Raw genomic sequence first — 24956 nt, 5'->3', positions numbered from 1 at the left:
TTAGCCTTGATTTTAATATTAGATCAGAGTCATTTTCCATGGTTTGCTCTTTTTCACAAATTATTGCTCTGCCTTGGTAAATTAATTGAAAGGAAATAGGATGAGACTAGGGTGGGCAGGGAAAATTTTCTTTAACTTATTTTAAGAAAATGAATATTCTTTCTTTGTCCATTCTGAACTTAGAAAATCTTTTTTTTTTTCTATATGATACTGAATTATTTAACAATTCATAAAAAAACAGCATTTACATTAAAACACAACCTTAAATACAGCCCTGTAATTTTTACCAGGAACCTTGTAAAATAGGATGAATATACATGCATGAAAACAAGAAAAGACCATATACTAAAACAAGAAAGACCATTCAACATTCACATGAAAAAGCAGCATTAAACACAACGTAATAAATATCCAGGATATCAAATCCACAAATTGATCATTATTCTGATTTAGATCTTTTTTCCAGTTAAGCCTTTTACTGTATAATTTATTATGATAACCTTACAAGTTAAACATAACTAATTAAAAACAGAATTCAACTTAATCTGACTGCTGAAATAGCACAATTATCAATATATTGCAGCATATTTTAATTTATAACATATAAAACTGCCATTTTGGCAGGAAATACACATCCATATAACTAACTGCTCAATGAACTTCTGCAATGTATAAAAAATGTCAGAGTCAATAGTATGAAAGGAAACAGAAGCTAATATTATTTCTGAGATAATTTTATTGCCTTAGCTCTTGGGCTTTGGCAAAAAATATCTTAAGTTTCAATATATATAATTAAATACAGTATTTACAAAATAGAAAAAAATCTAGCAAAGTATTGTAAAAAATACTGTCTTTACATATTTAAAGTGTGCTTTTCCTTACAATGCATGAGAGCCCTTTATATTTTTACCTCTCATTGTCCCTTATGCTTTCAGAATCCCTTCTTCCACCAATAATTCAGGGCTGAGATTTTAGAAATAGAAACTAATTGATAATAAGACTGTAAAGTGAAAGGTAAAGGTTGCTATATACCTTCCTGATGTTTTTCTTGATAAATTCTCTGGGTTAAAAGTCATTTAAAATCCAAATCATACATTTTGCTTCTTTTGTTTTGTCACTAAATAACTCTAATAAACATGTTTTAAGTGATGTTGTATCACTTAGGAAGATTCTTTCTTCCGAAATGAATGAAGGTTTACGTAGGCATCTACCAACTCTGTTAACCTGTCAGCATCTTCTGTTTCTATGCACAAACAGTATTATTTCTTCATAAAAAGCTACTGAAAGAATAAATGAGATTCATGTTTACTGTTCCTTGTTGCTACAATAGGTGTTTTAAAAAATGACTAATATTCACCCACCACTACTGAGTTCCATAGTCCAGGACCTTATCCTGAGTATGGACCAGGTCTCTTGGCATGAAGACTATTTTCCATTCTTCCTTATGGGACAGATGGTCTTCCTTGTATTTCAATTTATATTCCCTAAACCACCAAAATGTGAACCCAAACTTTTTCCATTCAGAATCCCAAGAAATCCACATGCTTGGTGTGTGATTAGACATCAGATAAGAGGACCTCTGTGAGGGGCTGGAGGATCTGGGAATTCTGAGGAGGAGGCAGGAGCCAACTTCCCCAGCTCTGCACAGCGGGAGGCACCCTCTGGGTGGTATTCCCATTATACTTCTGTCACTGAGGACTCTTGCCCAAGGCTGGATGGAGTGGTTACTTGCAAGTGTGGACATCAGTCATGCTTTCACACCTCCTGCAGCGGACATAACAGCACCAGATAAATTTGCATTCACATCTCTCCACGTGCCTGACCACATGCGTGTTGTAGCCTCGGCCACAGCAGAGGAGGTTGCAGCCATCTGCGCCCTCCGACGTGCGGTTGCACTCTCTGCCTTGAGTCCCTGGGATCCCGAGTTTCTTATCCTCAACACAGTAATTGGGAGACTTATTGACGTAGAGCAGATCATCCTTGCGGATTGGTATTTTCCTCTGATCTTTTTCTCTCCTGTGCATTTTCCTCTTTATTTTGTCTGAGATTTGCACACTGTTTTCATATTTATCCTTCAACAGATGGCCAATCTTTTCAAAAGAAGACATTGTTTTCCAGCATGTTTTCACAGCGCAGGAGCCAGAAACTCCGTGACAACGGCAGTCTAAGGACATCAACTTGGCGACAGCCTGCAACCAACAGGAATTGAGTGAAACATCGTTCATGAACTGTTTTACCCAAAAACAAAAGCACCACCCACCTAGTCACTTAACTTTCTGGATCTATTTCCTCCTATATAAAAGCAATGGTTATATATTTCAATGGAAGTAATAAAATGATTTTTAAAATACTTCAATTAAATAAGAAAGATAAAATAATAATAATTTTAAAATAAGGATGGTTTTGGACTTAAAAAATTCTTTTAGATTGCTTAGAACCCAAATGTTTGGTCCTTCTCTTGACCCTACAGAGCAAACCTTTCTAATTTATAACTGTAGGCCAGGCTAATAATGTCATCAGAGATGAGCTGAGCTAACAAAGGGAAGCTACTTTTATTTCTAATCTCTCACTTAATCTTGGGTGTCAGAGGATGTTCATTCATGCCTCCATGTTCCTGATACTATTCATTTTAGCATCTTGCCACTTGGAGTGTGGTTCATGGACCAACAGCACCAGCACAGACATGCAGACTCTGAGCCCCCCACCAAAACTGCAGATTCACAATCTGCATCTTTGTAAGATCCTTGGGTGACTTGTATACACACAGAAACACCTGTGGAACTTTACAAATAACCCGAGATTCTCACTTAATTTGTCAGGGTGGGGTCAAGGCAATGACTTCTACAAAGCTGCTCAGATGAGTCCAAGAGCATCCAAGGATGAGATCTACCAAATTGAGTGTGCTCGGGTTTTATCACTGCAAAAATCAGTTATATTCACAGGGGTTTGGAGGGGTGGCATGCTATCCCCTAGTCACAGACCACATGAGAAACCCTAAATTGGTCCAAAAGAGATGGGGCTGGAGAGTGTGGCTGCTCCCAGCCAATTCTTCTCCTCTTCTGGAAAATTAATTCAAAACATATGTCCCATTCTTGATGGATCAGTAGCACCATTCTAACATGGAAAAGGAATAATATTTATATGATTTTTCACTTCTAAATGCTGAGTTATTTTATTCAGACGGAGGAATTAAATGTGATTACATACATCAGTAAGAGCCCACTGCCTGACACACATTAAGGTCAAAATAAATGCCCCCTTTCCCTGAAGAGCAAAGATTTCAAATAGAGCTAACCAAGCGAAAACAATACAGAGATTTCTAAAACAAAAGTTTTAGAGTTCTAATTTCTTACATACTGGGCTAGTCAGCGTAACTTCCTTCAATCCCCAGAGGATGGCAGAGCAGATTAATAAATTGTCAGGACTAACTGGAGAGTTGACATTCTGTCAACATGCCGGGTAAAATAAAAAATGATCTATCCATTCAATAACTTGGAAATTATGTGTGTAATCTCACCAAAGAAAGAAAAAACCCCACAGCTTAAATTCCACTTACAGTTCTTATCAAAACTATAAAAATGACAGGGGTTTATACTTAGCAATTTTCTACCACACTTGACATTGACATGTATGTGGAATGTTACATTTCACATGTATGTGGAATGTTACATTTCTTAACAAATTAACTAAAGTTTCTGTACTAGCTAATGAGACAGAGTATTTCAAACAATTTATTGTATTTTCAGACTTGAATGAGAGCATATGGTATGGATTTGTGTAGTATTCAATAGTTTTTATTAGTGTTTAAAATAATAAACCAAACAATATTTAAACATTGCCCTTTATAGAATGCAACACATATGCTTTTTTGAATTCATAAAACTAAGGAGCAAATAGATATGTCTATTTCTTATTATCTTCAGTAAAATTTATCTTTCAATGATACAAAAACAATTCATAGAGTATGGTGCACACACTGATTCAGTTAAATTGATGGCATTTGATATTCACAAAACCTTCAATTCTTTAAAATATCTCCAGGTAAATAAATGTTAAAAATATTGCAATCTGCCAACTTTTGTTCAGATTTTAAGTGTCCGAAGGATATAAGAAAAAGAGAGCTCAATCAATGCCAGGTAGCCATAAAACAAATTGTCCAAAGAAAGCCAAAAATCTAAGAATGTAAGTTTATGCGTTGAAACCTGATCATCCTTCATTACAGTCATCACTTATGATTTAGGACTGCCTCTTGCTCAGATTCTTGACTGAGGAGCTCACTTTTTATTAAGCAGTTCAGGCATCATGTAAGGTGTTGCCAATTTGCAAGTCATGGAGGACAGAACGGATGCTCACCAAAACACTTGAACCGTTTTAACTCCCTTCTATCGGTAAACTGCATCAAGAGGATGCAATAAAGACCAACTTCTTCAACAATGAGACAAATCAACAATTTGTCTTCAACAAATGAGACACTGCTAGGAACTCAATGATATTGGGAGGCTCTGATCTGGCAGGTTTTCCTGCAATTCCTCAGCCCACAATAGCATCAGTCCAAATTGACACACTACCGCTCAGGTTTGAAGGATAAAAGAGAAGACTGATTTTGAATCTGGGGATAACACCTGCTGAATTTGTACTGAAATTTGGGGCGAGTTTCCTGCCCTAGAAAATAAGATACTTTTAAATACCCGGAGTTAACTAAATTTTCCGAAGGTATTTTTAAGGAATTTTATTCTAATGTCTTTTAATTCCATTACACTTTTGTCCTTAAAAATAAGAAAAGAAAGCATTTTTATTATACATGTGAATATTATTCACATTTATATTCTATGATACAAAGACAAATAACGTGATGCACAATTTAAATGATGATACCTTTGTAAGACTCCAAGGCAGAAACTTGGGCAAATATGGATAAAATAAAGCAATGCAATCACCATAAGGAGAATTTGGTGAAATGCAGAGTTCAAGAGCAGATAACATGCAGACACATATACACACAGGATTTAACTCTACGGAGCTTAGTGTTTCTCAGAGCACATTTTCATAAATTATTTTACTTGATTTAGCTTGATAGGAAAAAAATCCCTTGCATATAGTAGGCAGTTAATGAAGAACATGTACCTGCTTATTATTCCAATTTGACAGAAAAATTAATAGCCTGGTTAAGATATTTATCTTCCGTAAGGAAAATTGGAAATATATAATATGAAGCCTTTATATGCAGCAGGATAATTTCGGTAGAACAAAGAAAAATGAAAGTGGAAAATTCAAGTGTATTTAAGAACACTCCAAAAGTACATATTCTGAAGTTTTTCAGCTGGGAGTTTTAATTGATGTCAAATAGCCATTCTGAGCTGCAATGATAGCAGAGTGATTTTCTAGCAGGAAAAGTAAGAGAATAGCAAGAGAATGAGTTGTGTGTGGTTATGAGAAAATTCCTTTCTCTACTTAGTTGAGTTGTTAAGGTTTATAACGATATTAACAGAGGAATGTTTTATTAACTATTGCAAACAGATGTGCACATTTTGGTATAATATTTTTAAACTAGGGGAGAGCAATTAGGAGCATAGCATTTAATCTACTGGTCTCCCTGTGTTAAGTTTTAGTTTGATAAATTTCTGATGAAGTGAAATAGGAAAGATGCATCATTAACACTTAATGTAAAAATAGAAACTGCTTGAGAAGTGGTCTAAGAAGTGACTGGCCCCACAACTTTGACTCAGAGGTAACACAGCTGGAGGTGACCGTTTTCCAGTATATTGCGTTATCCAAACTTCACAGAAATGACAAAAAAAAAAAAACTATTATGGAACATTTTGTGACATTTCATTTTGTTCACTATCAGATAATCTGTTTAAATTTTTATGAAAACGGTGACATAAACTGTATGACTATATGCAGAATTCCTATTTCTCTGATCCATTTTGTCCCTTTCAGTTAAAAAATATATTTGGATCTGCTGAAAAACAAAACATTTGCATGTTATTCAAGTACTTATAAATATTCTTGAAACAGGTCAATGAAATTTGGGGGTGGGGCCCATGCCACTTTTTTGAGTTACTCATTATAAAACAAATTATGGGGTAGGGAAACTTAAAAGTTTATGAGGTGGACATGGGAAGAATGGAAATATTTTAAGCACACCAAAAGAAATACCCATAAATATTCCAAGTCACATTATTCCCAGAAGTTCTGCCCTTGGAAGACATCACATCATTCTCTTAGCCAATCACCATTTAGCAACATTATTCTTGGAGTCATAACTTTAGGAATGGTGTCAGAAACCAAGTGGGAATTAGAGTATTTAAGGTCAGTGGTTAGAAAATAATCTATTCTGCTCACAGCACTACTAAGCGCCAGTACCCACATTGCTCTGAATGCTTTCCTACATTTGGAGCTTGGGATTTTGAGATGAGGAAAATCAACTCAATTGAATGCAGACCTTGAAACCTTACACAGAAGAATATGCCTATTAGATGAAAATCTTAATGGCCAATATTGAAAATGTAGTTGTTTGTTCTTCCATGTTAGATAATATCTTGGAAACCTAGTTGATTTTTGTTGTTGTTGCGGTAGTGGTGGTGATGGTGGGTTTTTTTTTTTTCTGACCACCAATGGAAAGAAAAATATTAAAATGTTTTGAATTGTAATACTTCATGAGAAAAGACCAACAAAAACATCAATGTAGTACCCTCAAAATATCCAGGTAATATTTTGTAATATTTTAAGATTCCATCTTGACCAATGTGGAAAAAATGAGATTCCGTAGAAAAAACGGAAATTTATCCAAAATGTATATATACCTATAAACTGAATTTTTGCTGCATAATTAGAATAATAGCAAAAACCTCAGTAAAGTAAGGAGACTGTTTTATTGCCAACAAACAGTGGATTTAAATTGATGCTGAATAGTTGTATGTTTTTAATAAAGTCAGAATATAAATAGATCAGATCAAAGTTAATAGTTACAGAGGCAAATATTACTGCTTAATTAAAAAAATAAGATGGAATAAAATTAAATAACTGCCTAATATCACTAGTAAAAATACATTTTAGAATACTTTGGGATTTTTCATAAGGCTGGAGACAACTTTATTCAAAAGAATGAATTATCACATGAATTTTGAAGTTTTGTGTTCTGATTAAAGTCTTTTTTGTCTCTACCCAACTATTCAAAGAGTGACTAAAGAAGTTTTAAGATCTAAGGTGACAATAAATATTCATTTAATCATTTTCTTGTTTTTAAAACACACTAATTTGACCTGGAGTTTTTCTCTAGTTTAACTCTAGAGCTTTAAAGAACAAATGTTAATTACATCTAAATTCTTTTACATTAATATGTTAGAAATAATAAAAATTCCTTTATTAGATATTATTTAAACTGAAGTGAAAACTCATTCATTTAATCTTTTTAAATGTAAGACTTTATCAAAAAGAGACATGGTGTCAGCAGGAATTACTTTAGTGAAATAAATTAGAATTTCAAAAAAAAAGTGAAAAGCTTACATAGCTATTTACTGATTTTCCTATTTCCTAATTTTCCATTTTAAATCAATATTCAAATTGAACTGAATACTCAAATTTGAATTTAAAATGTTACAGTGATATATTGAGTTTTCAGTTTTAGTATTTTAAACCAAAGTGGTTAAGTAAAGAAAACTGGCAGAAACTTGCAACTATTCCAAGCGGGTTCCATTTATTCACTTTCCAAAAATGTAAAACAAATGCAACATATACTTTAAATATTCCTGAGAGATACCGCAACTTACTTTAATTTATTGCAGGAGAATGTGGCAGATTGCAACGACTACTTTGGGACCTTTGCAGGTTATTGAATATTTACAATAATATAGGATATGTGGTGATATTCCTGTCCTGAAAAGATTATTACCAAATAGAAAATATATATTCCTAAGAGAGGTTTTAACTGTTTTTGGAAAGTCACTATGAATTGCCAAGTAATTCAACTATGTTGTAGAACTCAAAGCTTATTGCATCAATATTCATTAAAATAAGTATATAAAAGTTAAATTAAGCTACAGATTACTCCATTTTAAGAAAATTTAGTATTAAAAATTCATTTATAAGGTTAATTAGAAGGTAATTCTTCAAATTTTCCTCTCCTTGAATCTTTAATATATCTCTATTTTAAAATACCAAATATTTAATACATCTATAGTTTCTTTACATTTATTTATACTTCTCAGTTTTTACAGTGAATCTACATTGCTTTATAATAACTAGTTCCTTTAAATAAATTTTGTTTTTTACAAAAATTATTGAGCTATGTATTCTGTAATGTATTTGAGAACATTTTGCTAGAGAAAGGAAGGACAGACTGATAACTTCTTTAAGATGCCATTGCCAATGAAAAAATATATTTAAAAAAATAATGAAAATTCACATTTGAGAAAATGAAATTTGATTCAGTCTCGTTAGAAAGGCAGATACCGTACGTCTTATTTGGGTTTCTACAACTAATCATCTAAAGGGGTGGAATAAAATGACCCAATGGGCACTAGTACTTCTATTATTTTATAATTGGTGTTTTAGGTATACGAATATACAATCACAAATACTAATACATTCTGTAACAAGATTCAAGTCACAGCAGATGGAAACTTAAACTAAATCAATGTGGTCAGTACAGGCTCATGAAATAAAAAATATATATTTATATATATAGCTGTTGTTATATAATAAAAATTTAATATATATATATAATTTTTTTAGCCTGAAAGTGTTTAGTTTTTAAACCATTTGACTATTTGGTCAGATTGATCTAGAAGTGTAACCCTAGTGCTATTATACCTAAAGGCACTGGATTTCTATTCCATTTTCTAATACATACCTGCCTTCCAGCTTCATTGTTATGTAGGTTCATTGCTAACAGTACTTTGCTTTCCTTTGCCGTGGTGTTTTTGATGGGGAAATCTAGGAACTTTCTGCTGAACCACATGCCATACTGGACATCATCAGAGCATCCCCCCCAATGCCAGCCTTCACTCGCTGAGCCGCCGTTCTGCAAGGTGGTGTCACAGGAACACTCGGTCATGTTGCCTGCGCTGCATGACCTGGTCACAGAATGCACCAGGCCTGCAGCCATCACAGCATAAATAAATGCTGTTTCCTTGGTGCCTAGAATAAGAAATAAGTTGCTAAATGAACCAGCCATACCATTCTCTGCTTATGTTCATAACAAAGCCGCCTACTTACCCTCTTATCAGGAAAGCAACTTTCAAGGGATGCTTTAATGAGTACACATTTACAAAGGACAATTTCATATTGTTCTCATCTTTTAAAAAAGCAACATTAATTTTCAGTATGATTTTCCTTTATTGTATGTCATTAATTGTCCTCATACCTTAAAATCATCTGTTTGTATTTTAAATTTGAGATGTAAGTCAGCACCCAGCTCAGTACTTAATAGACAATGAAAATTCAACAAATACACATTGAATTTAAAATCCCTTGCATGGACATCGTACATAGTCAGACAATGCTCCAAGGAGCCCCGCTTATCTTTCTCTTTAAATTTAAAACGTTATCACAAAACACAGGCTGAAAAATTGGTGTGACTTTTGTTTGTACAAAAAAAATCCATGTCAGGATGCAAACTAAAATTAAGCAAAGACTAGAGCAATTAGGAGATAAACGTTATAGTTTACTTTCACATCAAAGATGTTTTAACGATATACTGAATAACAATATTAATATGAAAGTTAAATATATTCATATTTCTATATACAGTATTATATCCTCTCACACTACGAAGGGCAATTAAAGATAATTGAGATGTCATCAGCAAAAAAAAAATTGTTATGGAAAATCACTGAATACTGAGTATGGATATAACACACCTGCAATAGGTTTCGAACTAACATCTTCGGAAACTGAGGTCCTATTAAAATATTAGTAAAATGGATCGAAAGGACCCAGCAGGCGACTTTCCCCCTCCTTAGAGATGCTTAGATTGAAGTAGAAACGTTATCACGCCGTTGTCCAATAAACCTTTTCAACAGCTGATACCTCTACATTTCAGCAACTGTGAAGAACACATCCTCTTTTTTCTTTTTTTCTTTTTGCAGGGAATCAGTGCTCTTTCGGAAGGGTGTGCCGGCCAAAGCGCAGCGGGGCAAAAGCGAGGCGGTGGTGAGTGTAGGGACCCGGCGGGGAAGGGTCAAAGGTGGAAGGGGAACGGAAATGAATATGAAAAACGACTAAGAATCTTTCAGAGCCCAGGTTCTGAAATTCTTTGAATCTGCTGACACCTCTGTGCCTTTATCCTTACTAAGTCGCTAGGCACGTGAGAGTGGAACTTTGTTTCCCTGCCGATTCCCGCGCCTCGGATGTGCGCACAGGAGAAAGGGTAGAAGGAAAGGAATAGAGGGGAAAACCAAAGTTGTGCTCGAGTTAGCCTCACGAGGGTTGTCTGGGACAGTCCCTTTTAAATCGCCATTATTCCGTCTACGCGGTGTTCCCGGGAACCAACACCATGGGGTTTCGCTGCAATTAGCCACTTGTCCAGGGCTCAATGAGCAGCGGAGCTGCTTAAATCAAAGCAGATGCGGCCTCGGCATTCCCTGCAGCCGACATCATGTTTCTCCAGCTGGTCCCCCACGTAGGGGGGCGCTACGGGGTCCGAGGGGTCGGCGGGGTGGAGCGTCAGAGTTTTTCTTCCAGCTCCAGCCGGGAGCCACGGGAAGGAGGAAGAGCTACACCTCCACGCGCTGCGCTCTGGACCTGGGGTGTCACCCCACCCCCACCCCATGACCGCACCTGCACCCGGATCTGGCTTCCGTCGCCCCCCAATTTCCTTCCACTAAAGGACCTCTCTGGGGAATTTAAAGAGCGACGGGACCGTACGAGCACTGATTAATTTACAGGAATTGCAGGTCTCGCCCCCAGTCCCGCGCCAGCCACGAGTCCCGGGACTCACCGCTGCTCAGCTCGTAGCCAAAGAGAGGGCTGGTGCCCGGCGCGGAGGCGGCGGCCACCAGGCAGTTCCATCTCTCGTGCCTGAACTGGCTTCTGCACTCCTGAATGCCCAGCCGGGCGCCCTCGCGGATGCTCGGCAGCAGGTACGGTTTCCTCTTGCACAGCTCCTTCTGGCGGCTGTTCAGAGGCAAGTTGGCACAGCCCAGCTTCTCCGGAACCCCAAAGGAGGCGATGCCCAACCACCTGTAAGACACGGCCGCCCCTAGCGTAAGCCGCTGCCCTGCTCTCCTCCCCAAGCCCAGATGTTTACCCGAAATTTAGGTCACCCGCCCTAGGACTCCCGCCCCTTCTCCCCCGCCCCAGCTGAGAATTCCCTGAGGCTGGGCACCCCCTTTTGCCACAAATCCCGTGCGCCCCTGCTGCCCCCATACTCACATCCAGTTTCCTTGGGCTCCGCAGGGGAACAGCGCGAGCACGGCTGCCCACAGCGCGCACAGGCGGGACAGTCCCAGGAGCGCTGCTCTGTCCATGGCCCCCGCATGGAGTCCCCCAGCCCCAGCCACTCCTCTTCGACCCTCCCCACCCAGAGGCCCACCAGGCCAGAGGTCAGTTCCCCCGCACCAAGTTGTCCCTCGCCTCCCTTGTCCCTGCAGACAACGTAAAAAGGCCAGTTGTAGTAGGTGTTCTCAGCAGCTTTCCCCTCGCAAGCGGGGAGCAGCGTGAGGAAGTTGAGAAAATAGCCTGGGGCCCTCCTCCGGCGCCAAGTTGGAGATGTGCAGGAGATGCGGGAGCGTCCGTCGCATTCCAAGGTGAGAAACTTCTGTTGATGTAGCTGTGTCTCCATCGCCCCCGGCCTCTCCTCCCATCTCCTCCCCCCTCCCTGGCTGCGCTTGGAACCTGATTGGCCCAGCAGCGGCCCCTCATCTCATCATCCCCGGACTTCAGGCTCCCATTGGCTGAGAGCGGACTCCGCGGGGGACGTTCGGGCCCGCTGCTTCCCGACAGCAGGTCCAGACCCTGTGTTCCTGACCTTTCCTCCCGTCTCAGTCTCCGGAGAGTTGGTCTCTGAGGGAGGAATATTGATACAAGCCGAAGACTATAGGGGCGCTTCTGTCTTAATGAACCTGGGCGAAGGTGTGGGTTCAATGGGCGATGTTTGAGAACCACCCACCCCAGTCGCATATGGATTAATTATACTCTGGGTGGAGCGGCTGGAAATTCTCACTGCTCACGTTTCTTTCCTCTCCTTTACCTCACAGAAGAATAGTTTTTTGAGTCCGAGTTGGTACCAAAAAGTTGACTTTTCCACACCCAGACTGAGGTCTCAACATGTCAGCAGACTTGAGAATGAGAGAAATACTGTCAAGCTTGACATCTATCGTCATCTGTGCAGGCATTTACTTTTATCGAAAGGGAAGATTCTAGCCTAGCATCTATTAATAATCTATCATATTTAAATTGTGTTAGGTGATTTCATTTTGCCGATTTGTCTCTTTTTTTTTTCTTCGATCTTTGAGAGCACTGTCAGAGATGAAGGGCAGAGAGTAGATGTGAGTGAGAACTGTCTGGAGAGTTCTAAAAAAAATTGAGGGTCCTGTTCTCCCTAATGCACACTATGCCTTTCTCAGGGAAATTGGACACATTAAAGACAAATTTTAGAAACTTATTTATGAAACACCTACTGTGTGTCCAGTACTGTGGGAATTTCTGAAGACTAGATTCCTTTCCTTAAAGGCACAAAACAGCCATAGAGACAAGTCTGAAACAAATTAATTTGATATTATTAATAAATAAAAGCATAGAATCCAACAAGTTACTCTTCTGGAGTCAGAGTTCAGATGCGGGAGAATATTCTGGTGCTTGGCAGTTAAGAAAGATTAGCTAACCAGTGTTTTCCAGGATAGATCTCTGGGGAGAACTCTGAAGTCAGATGGCACATGCTTTTAGCTGTGGTATCAGAAAACTCTGTTTCACCTAATTGGCGACAGGAAATGGGTATGAGAGTCATCACCTACTCCTCAGAGGACTTCTGAAATGTTAATAAACTCTCAGGATATACCAGCTTGTGTGTATGAGTTGTTCAGTCATGTCTGACTCTTTGTAACCCTATGGGCCTTAGCCCACCAGGCTCCTCTGTCCATGGAATTTTCCAGACAAGAATACTGGAGTGGGTAGCCATTCCCTTCTCCAGGGAATCTTCCTGACCCAGGGTTTGAACCCAGATCTCCTGCTTGCAGGCAGAGTCTTTGCCATCTGAGCCACCAGGGAAGCCCAGCTTAGTGGATTCCAAATTCCAGACTTACTCCAATTAAAGATTTGCTGATAAAGCAAATAAAGTATTTTATTTGCTGCATATCCTCTCTATTGGCCCAGAGCAATAAAAGCTCACTGAAATTCCCATCTTCTCCCTTTATCCAACAAATATTTATTGAGTGAACGCTATGTACCAGGTCCTAAAGCCACATTGTAATTTTTAGAGAGTCAAGTTGATGATAGGGTGCAGTTACGGATCCAGAAATATTTTGGCTAATGGCTAGTGGCCTCTCTGAGAATCAGAGCCCTCATCCAAGCTCACTTTATTCGGCAGACCTCTCCAGGAGGCATTGTGGAGCACTCCCTGCTGAACCCCTGCCATGGGGCCCAGTACACCAGATACTGGTTCTGAACACAACTTACTGAAGGGATTAACGTGGTGAGGAACATCCTGAGCAGATACCTAAGTGGCCGAGATGGTGTAATTAGAGAAGAGGCTTCCTCTGCAGGGGAACTGAGGGATTGGAGAACGTGAATACTTGAGGCTGATTTTTCGAGCCAATGATGATAGATGTTTTAAGGAAGTTGCTGGATTTTTTTTCTTTTAGAAAGATATACTGAGCCTCTGTTATGGGTTAAAAAGTGGGGCTAGATAGCACTGAGTTAAATAGTAGTGGAGTTCACAGCCCCATTGACAAGACTGACAAGGAGTCAGGGGGTCATAGCGAGTGTAGTGAACGCAGTGGGGACACAGGGCGCGCCAGGAACAAGCAGGGGGATTACTTAATCTAGTTTGGGAGTGGGGTCACTTGAATGTTGCCTTTGTTGCTACTCCTGCGATCAAGCACTGTCTAGGCATCCAGATAAACCCTGAGAGGGCCATTCACAGCCTTCTATTCTTAGAGTCACTGGGTCAACTATTTTCAAGTCCAAGACACAGTTTCCGGGCCATGTACCTCTTGTGTATAATCTGAGGCCTTAGGGATCATTCTGTCCATACCTTTAAAGCAAAGAAAACATTTCTAGAAGTTGGTCCAACTGAAGAATTAAGCTTATCATTCAATGAGCAGACATTTAGGCACTTATTTTGCATCAGGAGTCTTGAACTCTCATGCACTGAGAGCCTACATCCCCTCACACCTCGCCCCTCTCACCACCCTTTGTTTTCTCTTAACTCTCTGTCTTTCTCTTCTCACTTCACACAAAGATTCAAACTCCTCAAATTGGTACTCATTTTATAGATAAAGAAATGAATTTAGAGAGATTAAGAAACTTGCTGAAGACCACTCAGTTAGAAAATAGTAGGGTCAAAAATAGATCTTATTTTGAAAGTCTTGTGCTTTCTACCACACCGTACTGCCGCAGAACCTGACTAAAAAGTACTGATTGCTTGCTTTCCATCTCTCTCTCTTTTTTTTTTTTTTGGACCAAATCGCAGGTATTGGGTCTCAAGGTCCAAATTCCTCTTTCGTGATCTTTATACCATAGTTCACAGATATCTCAGTCAAAAGAGTTGTTCTGTTCTCTGAAGATTAAAAAAAAAAAACAACCCACAATGGATACGTGGGTCTCCTGAGGAGGTCTCCCTGAAGTCCAGTCTCTCAGAGGCGAATGGTGGTCTGCGTGGATACCCTTCTGTTTCCCACTCTTTGCTGTTTGGATTGTGTGCACTGGGAGAAAGAGTGGAAAGAACACTGGGCTGAGTTGGGTGACGGGGCTTCCAGTCAGCAGGCTTTAATCTTGCAGTCAATTTCAACTTTGAGTCTCAGTTTTCTCACTTGTAAAATGATGAAAAGCTCTTTTGGTTCTAAAACTCTAATTGGAGTTCCCACGGGGCTGGAGAGAGGGAGGTTGTGTGTGTGGTTCTGTGTAATTGTGTATGCCTGTGTGTGGTAGGGTGCGAGGGACTGCCTTTGCTAATGAATTTGCACTCCCAGGAGGAGGAACCTTAGCTATTGGGTTTGGCAAACAGAGAGGGGCCCCTGGTCTTAGGATGGCACAGGCTAGAGTGTTTTGGCTTCCATTTTTTACCTTCAGTTCCACTTTTCCTTGTGGATTTCAATTTAAACTAATTATTGACAGAAGTATTACGTATTATATAAATGTATAATTTATGTTACATTTAAAATTATATAAATTGTCACTATTTTTATATTTATAATTTATACTAATACATTTATTGTAATCTGATCAGGTCACATGAAACTATAGAAGATGTAAAAAGTTACAGGTATCTTCTTTATCTTGAAATATGAAGGTGAAGGGCTTCTTCAGAATCTAATTTGTACCTCTTATTAATTAGAAGTGGTTCATCTCTACTATCACTAGTGGGGATTATGCTCTCTTTAGCTTTAAATTAAAGCTAAAGCATAAAGTTAATGACGAGTCAAATCCAAACATATCCACAACTACATGTTTCAAATTGCTTATTTCTTTAGCAGCAAGAAGGAGTCTCATTTCCTATCTACCATTTTTGGTTTGTAATTGGGAGAGAGCATGAAATATTAACTGGTCAACGGTGTATAATGTGGTACTTATTGTCTTTTGCAAGCTTTCTAAAAATGATATAAAGATAATGCCATTAATTGTTCATAAAATGGGAGCTGCAATTATATCATCTCATGATCTGAGCCCAGCTACCCAAAATTTGATTAATGCTATTAAGCAAAGCACAGTGTAATTCCAAGTTTGCACAGGTTACTGAAGCATCTGTAGCTTCTTGATCCCACAAGGAAGTACTTGATTTGTTTTTGTAGCAGGGGTAAGGTGTTTTTAGCTACATTCTAGAAAAGAGGATGTAGGAGGGAGAGTCAAAGGAAATACTCATTTCACTCAAAGAAACTTTTCTAAGAAACTGAATCTCACCAGTCGGGCCAACTGAACCAAGAGAAGTAGCTGCACAGCAATAAATCCCACCTCCCACCCAGGAAAATTGTAGATTATTAGTTGTTGAACCCAGCGGAGACTGTGCCTTCTGGTTGTTTTTCCCAGTCCCTGAGAAACTCAGCAAAAAGTCTGCCTGAACAGATATGCCTTGGACTCTGCCTTTGGCAGTCCATCAGAGAACGAGACTTCTAAGGGCCTTGTTGTAAGTATTTCTGCTGCAGATCACAGAGACTTATGTACTGGAAACTGATACCAGAAGCACCCCAGCTGGTCTTAACTCCCATGATGGAACAGAAGAGCAGAGGTGACTTTTTACATAACTGGGTCCTCATCCATTCTATTTTAAATTCCACCTGGATGCTACCAGTGTGGAACGGAGCGTAGGCTTGTGACCACTGGCTCTCAGGAGGGGGCGGGGAATGGCATTCTGGATGTCCTGCTGCCCTTTGGTGGCCTGAAAAGCCCGACTTGGAGCAGCAGAGGCGACACGAGTAATGAAACCAGGAGAAGGGGCTGGGGGTGGAGAAGGATGCTCTCTTGTCTTGCTTTTAAAATGTTCACAACTCTGAAAGTAAAAAAAAAAAAAGTTTTTTTTGTTTATTTGTCCTAGAAATTAAGATTGAAGAAACCTCATTAAGTGTTTATTAGAAAGTGGCTTATCTCTAGTGATATTTTGTACTGGTTATGCAATCTTTTGGAGCGAGGGAATAAAAGTAAAATACGATCCTTGACAAACAGGACTGGTCACTATTTGTCAAAACTGAAATCCGTGGAGAACGTTAAATCTCTCCACACCCCTTTTCATTTTTTTTTTTCTGAATTCTGCAAAACAAAGCAACTCAATTAATGAATTGTTATTGACTTTAATAAGTTATCATGAAAACTACTTCAGAAAATCTGGACTTTGATTTTTTTTTTAAGGAGTACTGTTTATGGAGAGATCACTGGGCTGGCTATAATGGAAAAAACAAATTTTCTCTCTTTTTTCCTTTCTTTTTTACTAAAATAGAGCCATCTCACACTTTAAGGGAAAAAACTTCAAGGGAAAAGTAGTTTTAGAAAGAATTGACGGTGTCTGTCTTATTCCAACTGTTGGTCTGCATAATTTAATTGTTGTGATGTAATAAATATCCTGCTGTCAACAAAACGCCAGCCAAAAATCAATTAATGCTGAAACTGTATGTTGGAGGCTGTTCCTACGTTTAACCATTAGGTACCGTCTTCATTATGGTGGGCAGCGTGTGGAAGTGGGTTTGTTAAGTCTGGTCAATTGACAATTATCATTCTGTGTTTACTCTTCTTCACCCAGTGGTGAATCACATTTAAATTTAGCTTTTATTTGTTCACTTTCCGACTGAAACCTTTATGACTTCTTATTTACTCCTACCTAAATTTTAAACCCTTTGGTTAGACTTCTAAAAATCCTTCACTCAGGATTTGTCTTTAGCTGTCATTTTTTATTAAAGTCACTGTATTTCCTCATGCTTATTCCCTCTAGGCAGCCCAGCTTGTTTCTTCCCTTTTCCACAAGCAGAGTCTGCACGTTTCTATTTCCACTTCTTGAGAAACACTCCCTCTCCATGCCTAGAATTTTTTCCCTTTCCTTTTTACTTCCCCAAGCCCACCTACCCATTCTTTATGTCACATTTCTTCAGGAAGCCTTCCACAGTTCACCATATTAAAGCCTCTCTGTCTTCTACTTCACCCGAGGTAGCTACTAGAAAATGTATCGTTTAATTTACTTCTGCTTTCTGAGGGTTTAACGTGCCTTTATTGTAAGTCACCAATAGATTATAAACCTCTTCAAATCAAAGAATACAAGGAATTGTTTTGCAGCCCTCTCAATACCTACAACCAGGCAAATGTGTAGTAGATACTCGATATTGGTTGTGTGGTGGTTGTTTTAATAGATAAAGCATCTTTTTTAATGCTGGAATAAGTGAAGCATAAAGTCGAAAACTGTCAGCTTTGACATTGTCTACTAATTTGCCACTTTTCGATTGGAGATTCACCATGACTTGTACCTAGGACGTTGCATTAACGCAGGCCACGTGGTTTGCACAGTTTCCAAGGGGACCACCAGATTGCTAGGTCTAGAGTATTCACAGCTTTGGTTTCTGCTAGTGTTAAAATCAGTAAATAAACGGATACTCTTAAATCTTTCTGACAAATCTGTAGCCCTGCCATATGCTCTTTCCAGGTATGTCTGTTGAGCTCTGCTAATAACTCCGACTTTTACTGGAGCTGTCTCCAGAGACAGCTTTTATTCCAGTAGGCAAGTGCTCAGAGCCCAGGAGATTTACAAGCGTTCAGAGACATAAACACGGATGGCGGAGAAGGTGCGAGGTGTGTTCCAACTGCAGCCGTCTCACCTTCTGTTAGTGATTACGGGAAGAGGCATCAATACAAAAACAGCCGGTTCGAGGGCTCTCAAGTTCGCAATCTGATGAAGTCTTCTGGTGCCAGACCAACTTCTGGGGTTGTCACATGGCTTAGGGAAGCAGCTTCCAAAATGTGCTGAAAACCACAATATTGATATGCTGGGCCACATGCCAGAACAGAGCCTGAGTCCAGCCGACTGGGTAAAGGATTCCAGTTGCTACTTTAGCACCAGCGTATTGTCGGCAATCCCCAGGGCACACTCATGAAACCAGCACCAAACACAGTGGAGCCACTTTTTAATGCTGTTTTGGGGAGAGAGCTAATATTTGCCTTATAGGTTAACTGAGTTATGGCAGGCTTCGGCAGAGCAGAGTTTTCCTTCAGGAACTGATTTGGCCTTCAGCGTATCTTAATCTTAGAGTGATTGTTGGCAGTCCAGGGTGGGGTTCAGCTCTGGAATCTTCCCCTTTGCTACTTCCTTCCTCTCCCTGCCCCAGGGGTTCTGATGAATAAAGCATGCACACAGAGAACTGAACCAGTTTGGGCAAAGTATCAGGTTTATTAGTCGAGCTTTGATTATGCAAAGCGAAGTTTTCTATTCCTTCCCCCTGAATTGAAGATAGCAAGACAGAGCCAATAGATCCACCCAGTCTCACGCTGAGAAACTGGGCCTGAGAGAGGAGGCTGGCAGGAGGCCACGGGAAGTGGAGAGGTCAGCTCACTCTCCCGAAGCATGTCCACCAGGCCTATGAAGACAGCACATGGGGCCATCTTGCTTTGGAGGTACCCCAGTGCTATCAGGGACCAACTGACTGGCCACTCTTTCTCTGCAGGGGAAGAGTAACCATGAGATAGGAAATAAGTTACAGATTTCCTCATCATGGAAGAAAGAAATGAGAGTACAGATACTTAAAGGATGCTTTCACTTCCTGGGGCAGAGAGAGCAAGATAATCAGCTCTCTATCTACTGATAATCAGCGGATAATCAGGCTGCTGCCTCCTGTAAAATGTAGCATTGCAAGCCCTCAAGATAGATGGGCAGGCAGCTGAAGAACCCCCATGGGAGCTATGGGCAGGAGAACTACGACATAAGGGCTATGGACTGTATTCTGAGAAAAGGCAAGCTACGCAGTGATGATTAGCACCGGTGTAGGGAGCTGGGAGTCACGGGCACAACAATGCTTAGTGCAGCACTAGCCCTTGGAAGACAGTCTTGATTGTACCGACGAACCCAGAGGAACAGATGGATGAATTCACCAGAAAGCATAGTGTCCCTGAATAAGGCCATCCTCTTCCACTTATTTAACCTCAGAGCACATTATTTGGTTTATTTTTTGGCTTGGGGTTTCCTTTGGTAACTGTAAAATTAATTCATGGTCCCTCACAGGTTGTCATCGTCTCAGGGAAGTGGCCTAGAAACATGTTGGGTGGTCTAGAGTAATCAATACAAAGTTAGAAAGGTAGACGAGGAGAAGTCACGAAATAGGTCATTAACAGAAGGCTTAACGTAAGAGGATAAATTTGAAAACTATATGGTCATATGGATGTAGATGGATGTTCATTAAAATGCTGAAGAAATATTTTGATTAATTTCATATGCACAATTGTTTGTTGATAAGTTGCATACAATTTTAGACCAGACAAAACACATTAGAGCTGCTTATGATTGCATATAAAGAAATAAGCTATATTTTTTCAGGATAATTTAAGTCATTTGATAACACATAACACAGGGTTATTTTTGTTAAAATTGTTTGCTTTAGGGTGTGTCTTGACTTGGCATTCCAAAGCAAAAGAAAGGAGTTGAAAGTCATAAATATATTTCACAGCTAGAGAAAACAGAAGAACCACTTAGAAAGATTAAGGTCACACAGCATTGTTTACCTTTCTGACTGAGTTCTATTCAGTAGCCTCTTGGACTCTTTCTTTCTTATAATATTTCTGTGCTTTTCCCCCTCATATTTAAACTATATCTACCATTCTGTAATCTAATCAAAATAGTACAACAGAAAATCAAGGGAACTTTGCAAGACAACTTAAATAAAATCATCCTTCTACTAAAATTCTCACAATACTACAGGTTTTTAAAAATTATATATATGACATAATTAAACAATTATCTAAGTCCTATAACAAACAAAAAAAAAAACCCAGCAGTGTCCTACTTCCCCATTTGCTATATATCATTCCATAAGAATAATAACTTTCAGCTCTTTTAGCTGAATTCTTTTGGTATTTTGCTCTAACTCGTTAAGTATCATCCTTGTACTGTTACTTCTTAATTTTGAAAATTTTAGGCATTGTCTGTAACTTTCCACTGTGGAAGCTGCGGTTTTGCTCTGTTTCCCCAGCCCTACTCCCTCATATGTATTTTTGTAGCCTTTATATTCCCAATACAGATGTCAAAAAATTGTGGTTAGATCAGCAGTCAGTTTTTATATTATTGTGACACATAATGTTATTGATGCTAAGCTATGTAGCATACCATGATTATTTCCTTCCTTTTCCTTACTTGCCTTTTCTCCCTATTTTCCTGTTTTGCTTTTGGTTTTTTAATTTGTTTTTTGGCCATGTCTTGCTCTTGTGGGATCTTAGTCCCTTGACGAGGGATCTAACTCTCATCCCCTATAGTGAAAGCCCCTAGTCTTAACCCTCGATCACCGAGGAAAACCCCTTATTTTCCTGGCTTCTATGTGCTTATCACAAATCTAACCCCAAGCCTCCCGATTTTCTAAATTTCCTCAAATGAGTCAGTGCATGTGTGTGCTTGCTAAGTCCCTTCATCATGTCTGACTCTTTGGAACCCTATGGAATGTGGCCCATCAGCCTCCTCTTTCCATGGGTTCTCCAGGCAAGAATACAGGAGAGAGTTGCCATGCCCTCCTCCAGGGCATCTTCTTGACCCAGGGATCGAACCTGAATTGCCTGCGGCTTCTGCACTGGGGGCAGATTCTTTACCACTGAGCCACCAGAGCAGCCCAGATGAATCAGAAGTTTCATCAGTTTTATCTTTTTGACAGTGCATCCCCATATCCTGTGACCCGTCCCCACCTGGAATGGTTGCCTCCGCATCTGTGATCTGCTTCACCATCATCCCAGAGATCACATTTTTCTTGTGTCTCTTTGTAGAAACCTCAGTTTCTGAATTTTATCTATTTCCCATTATTGGTTTAGTTCTCTGTTCTAGGGGAGCACATACTCTTGTAGTTTCCCAAGAAAGAGTGAATGGGAGTTAAGCTAAGCTTTATGAGAACTTGCCTGTCTTAGAATAGCTGTTTCCTATTCTAGCAGTTTGACTAGTATTACATTCTAGGTTAGGGATAATTTCCTTTCAGAATTTTGAACACACTTCTCCATTGTTTTCTAGTTCCCATTTTTACTATCAAAATATCAGAATGTACTATAATTCCAGATCCTTTTGTATATGAATTAATTTTTTTCCTTTGATATCTTTTAAAATCTCTTTCTCTATGATATTTGGAAATTTCATGATATGTGGCTAGATGAGGGTGTCTTTTCACCTACTCTAGACTCTCAGTAGACCATCTCAATGTGAAAATTATGCCTTTATAGGAAAAACATTTTTAAATTGTTTCATTGATGATTTTCTCTCCTCTGTGTCCTTTCTCCTTTTTTAGAACTTTTATTTTGTGAGGGTTGGATCAACTTTCTGGTTCTATAAGTTTTGTAACTACTGTGTTCTAATGTCATATCTTTTTTTCCCTCTAATTTCTACGAAAATTTCTCAGTTATATCATTTTTTGCTTCTATTGAACTTTTCATTTTTGCTAGTATACGTGTGGATATGTGAATATGTGCACGTGTGTGTGATTTCCAAGAGATCTTCTTTACATTCTGTGCATATTTCATTTCAAAATTAATTAATACTCTGTGGTGATTTTAAGGGTGTGATATCTTCTTGCCATTTTTAGTATAGGTATTAGTTTCTTATTACTGCTGTAGAAATTCTCACAATTTTAGTGGCTTAAAAAAACATATATTTATTTGTGTTACAGGGGCTTTCCTGGTGGCTCAGTGGTAAAGAATCTGCTTGCCAGTGCAGGAGATGCAAGTTCCATCCCTGGATCAAGAAGATCCCCTGGAGGAGGAAATGGCAACCCACACCAGTATTCTTTACTGGGAAAATTCCATGGACAGAGGAGCCTTGCAGGCTACAGTCCATGGGGTCACAAAGAGTTGGACACAACTGAAGCGGCTGAGCACACGTTATGTTACAGTACTGGAGGTCAGATGTCTATAGGGTTGATCTGTGGGTCAGCAGGGCGGCACTCCTTCTGAAGGCTCAAGGGGAAAATCTCTTTCCTTGCCATTTCTAGCTTCTAGAGGCTGCCTGCATTCCTTGGCTGCTTCAAGCCACTCTGACCTCTGGTTCTGTAACCTCTGACCTCCTTCACTGGCTGTGACCCTCCTGTCTCCCTCCCATAAGGACTGTGCTAATTATATTGAGATCATGTGGAAAACCTAGGAATATCTCTCCCTTTCAAGATTCTGACCTTAATTACACCTGCAAAATCTCTTTTGCCATGTAAGGTAACACATAAATACATCCTAAGACTCAGAACATGGTAGTGGGTTGAGTGGTGTCCCCTCCAAAAAATACCTCCACTGCCTCATACCCAGGACCTGTGAATATGATCTTATTTGGATTTTTCTGAATTATATTTCTTTGTAGACATAATTAAATTCAGAATCTTAAATGATATTGTCATGGGTAATCTGGATGGGCCCCAAACCCAATGACAAGAACCCTTATGAAAGATGGCAGAGGAGAAGACAAAGAGGAAAGGGAGGAGGCCGTGTGAAGACTGAGGAGGACCTTGGAGCAGTGCTACAGGGAATATTTGGAGCCACCAGAAGCTGGAGGAGGGGGACTTCCCTGGTGGTTCAGTGGTTAAGAATCCAAGTTCCAATGCAGGGCACACGGGTTCAGTCCCTGATTGGGAAACTAAGATCCCGTGTGCTTCAGGGCCACTAAGCCTGGGCACCACTATGAGAAAGAAGCAGATCTCATGTGCCACAGCTAAGACTCGATGCAGCCAAAAATAAGTAAATAAATACTAAAAAAAAAAAAAAAAAGAAGCTGGAGCCAAGGAAGTATTCTCCTCTAGAGCTTGCACTGGGACTCGAGCCCTACTGACATCATTTTTTCAGATTTCTGGTCTGCAAAACTGTGAGTGAATAAAATTCTGCTGTTTTTAAGGCACTCTGTGGTATTTTGTTATGAAAACTCTGAAAAACCAATACAGATGTGGACATATTTGGGGGGCCATTATTCTGTCTAACATAGTATATTAATGATATTATTTGCAATTTTCTTACCCCTGCTTATTGCTTTCTTCAGTTTGTTTTGTCTCTATCTGTCATTATAGAAGCTTGACTCAGATGTCTGGGGACCCTTGTTTTTGGCTCAGGATTACGAGGGGCGTATTTAGTCAGTTAGCTCTGAGCATATGGGTAGGACTTACTGATTTTGGATTTCATGTTAGGGTGATCTCGATCATTTTAGTAGCAAATCTTTAATACCAGTATATTTGTCTTATCTCTTAGACTAGTCAGGTTCCCCCCAAAAGACTATCCTAGTCTCTTGTTTTGATGATATTGGCTAATGTTTTTCAGTCTAGCAGAGGGGAGGACTTGAGAGGTTCATTGTCTAAATATTGTGTGGGTTTGTTTGTTTCAATATGACTAGCCTTGTACAGAAAATCTAATATAGACCTCACTGAAATATCTTGGTAACTTAAAGGGTTAAGCTTCCACACTGGAAACACTTGAATCAAAATAAAGGACAACTTTTATTATCAGGAAATGTAAGAAGTACAGTTAGCAAAGGAGTTACCATGGTTAGGTTTATTCTCAAAACAAGAAAATTCTCATGATTCTGAAGACTAAGCTAAGAAAAGGATTAGTCCTTTTCAAAAGTAAAAAATACGACATTTTTCTTTTTTGACTACAATTAGCCTCTCTCTGATTAACAGCATCTCTGTATTTTGTTAGCAATGCAGTTGCCTAATGGCTATAAAACCAAACACACATCTGGATAATTGAAAATGTCAGCTTCCAATTGGAGACGATGACCCATTGTTGCCTGTTTGTGGCACAGCCTCTAAGTTCCACTTGCTGAATTTGTGGTTAACTTTTAGACCATTTTGGCTGATTGATAATCGTGACACCAAATGACATCCGCTACCACTTAGGCTTTCTAAACCCCCTCTTTCTTTCTCCCCTTAATCCATCTTGCTCCCATTCCTTCTTTTCCTTTATTCTCATATTCTCTTGCTCCCTCTTTTTAGTTTTTTTTCCTTCTTATAACCTGATGACCAAAACTGGCTTGCCTTGCCAAATGGTGTGCTAGCCAAAAAAACAAAACAAAACAACCCTGATCTTTCTGGAACTACAAGAATTGGTGGTTTAAGTGTTTGAATCCTGTTCCCCCAAGAAAAAGTTGGCCAGTGGTCATCTTTCGGTACAACGTA

General features: G+C 39.3%; 1 protein-coding gene across 1 annotated transcript; it reads right to left on the bottom strand.

Annotated features, from left to right (window-relative positions):
- Window positions 1-468: 468 nt before the first annotated feature.
- Window positions 469-11739, bottom strand: WNT16 (Wnt family member 16). The gene is given in 4 exon segments (NM_001014949.1): window positions 469-2189; window positions 8855-9141; window positions 10943-11184; window positions 11377-11739. Coding segments are annotated over 4 exon segments (1089 nt in total). The 5' UTR covers window positions 11472-11739; the 3' UTR covers window positions 469-1724.
- Between the last annotated feature and the right edge of the window lie 13217 nt (window positions 11740-24956).

Source organism: Bos taurus, chromosome 4, assembly GCF_002263795.3.
Source record: "Bos taurus isolate L1 Dominette 01449 registration number 42190680 breed Hereford chromosome 4, ARS-UCD2.0, whole genome shotgun sequence".
Taxonomy (NCBI): domain Eukaryota; kingdom Metazoa; phylum Chordata; class Mammalia; order Artiodactyla; family Bovidae; genus Bos; species Bos taurus.
Note: the sequence above shows the minus strand (reverse complement) of the source record. Positions and strands in the feature narration are given on the sequence as shown.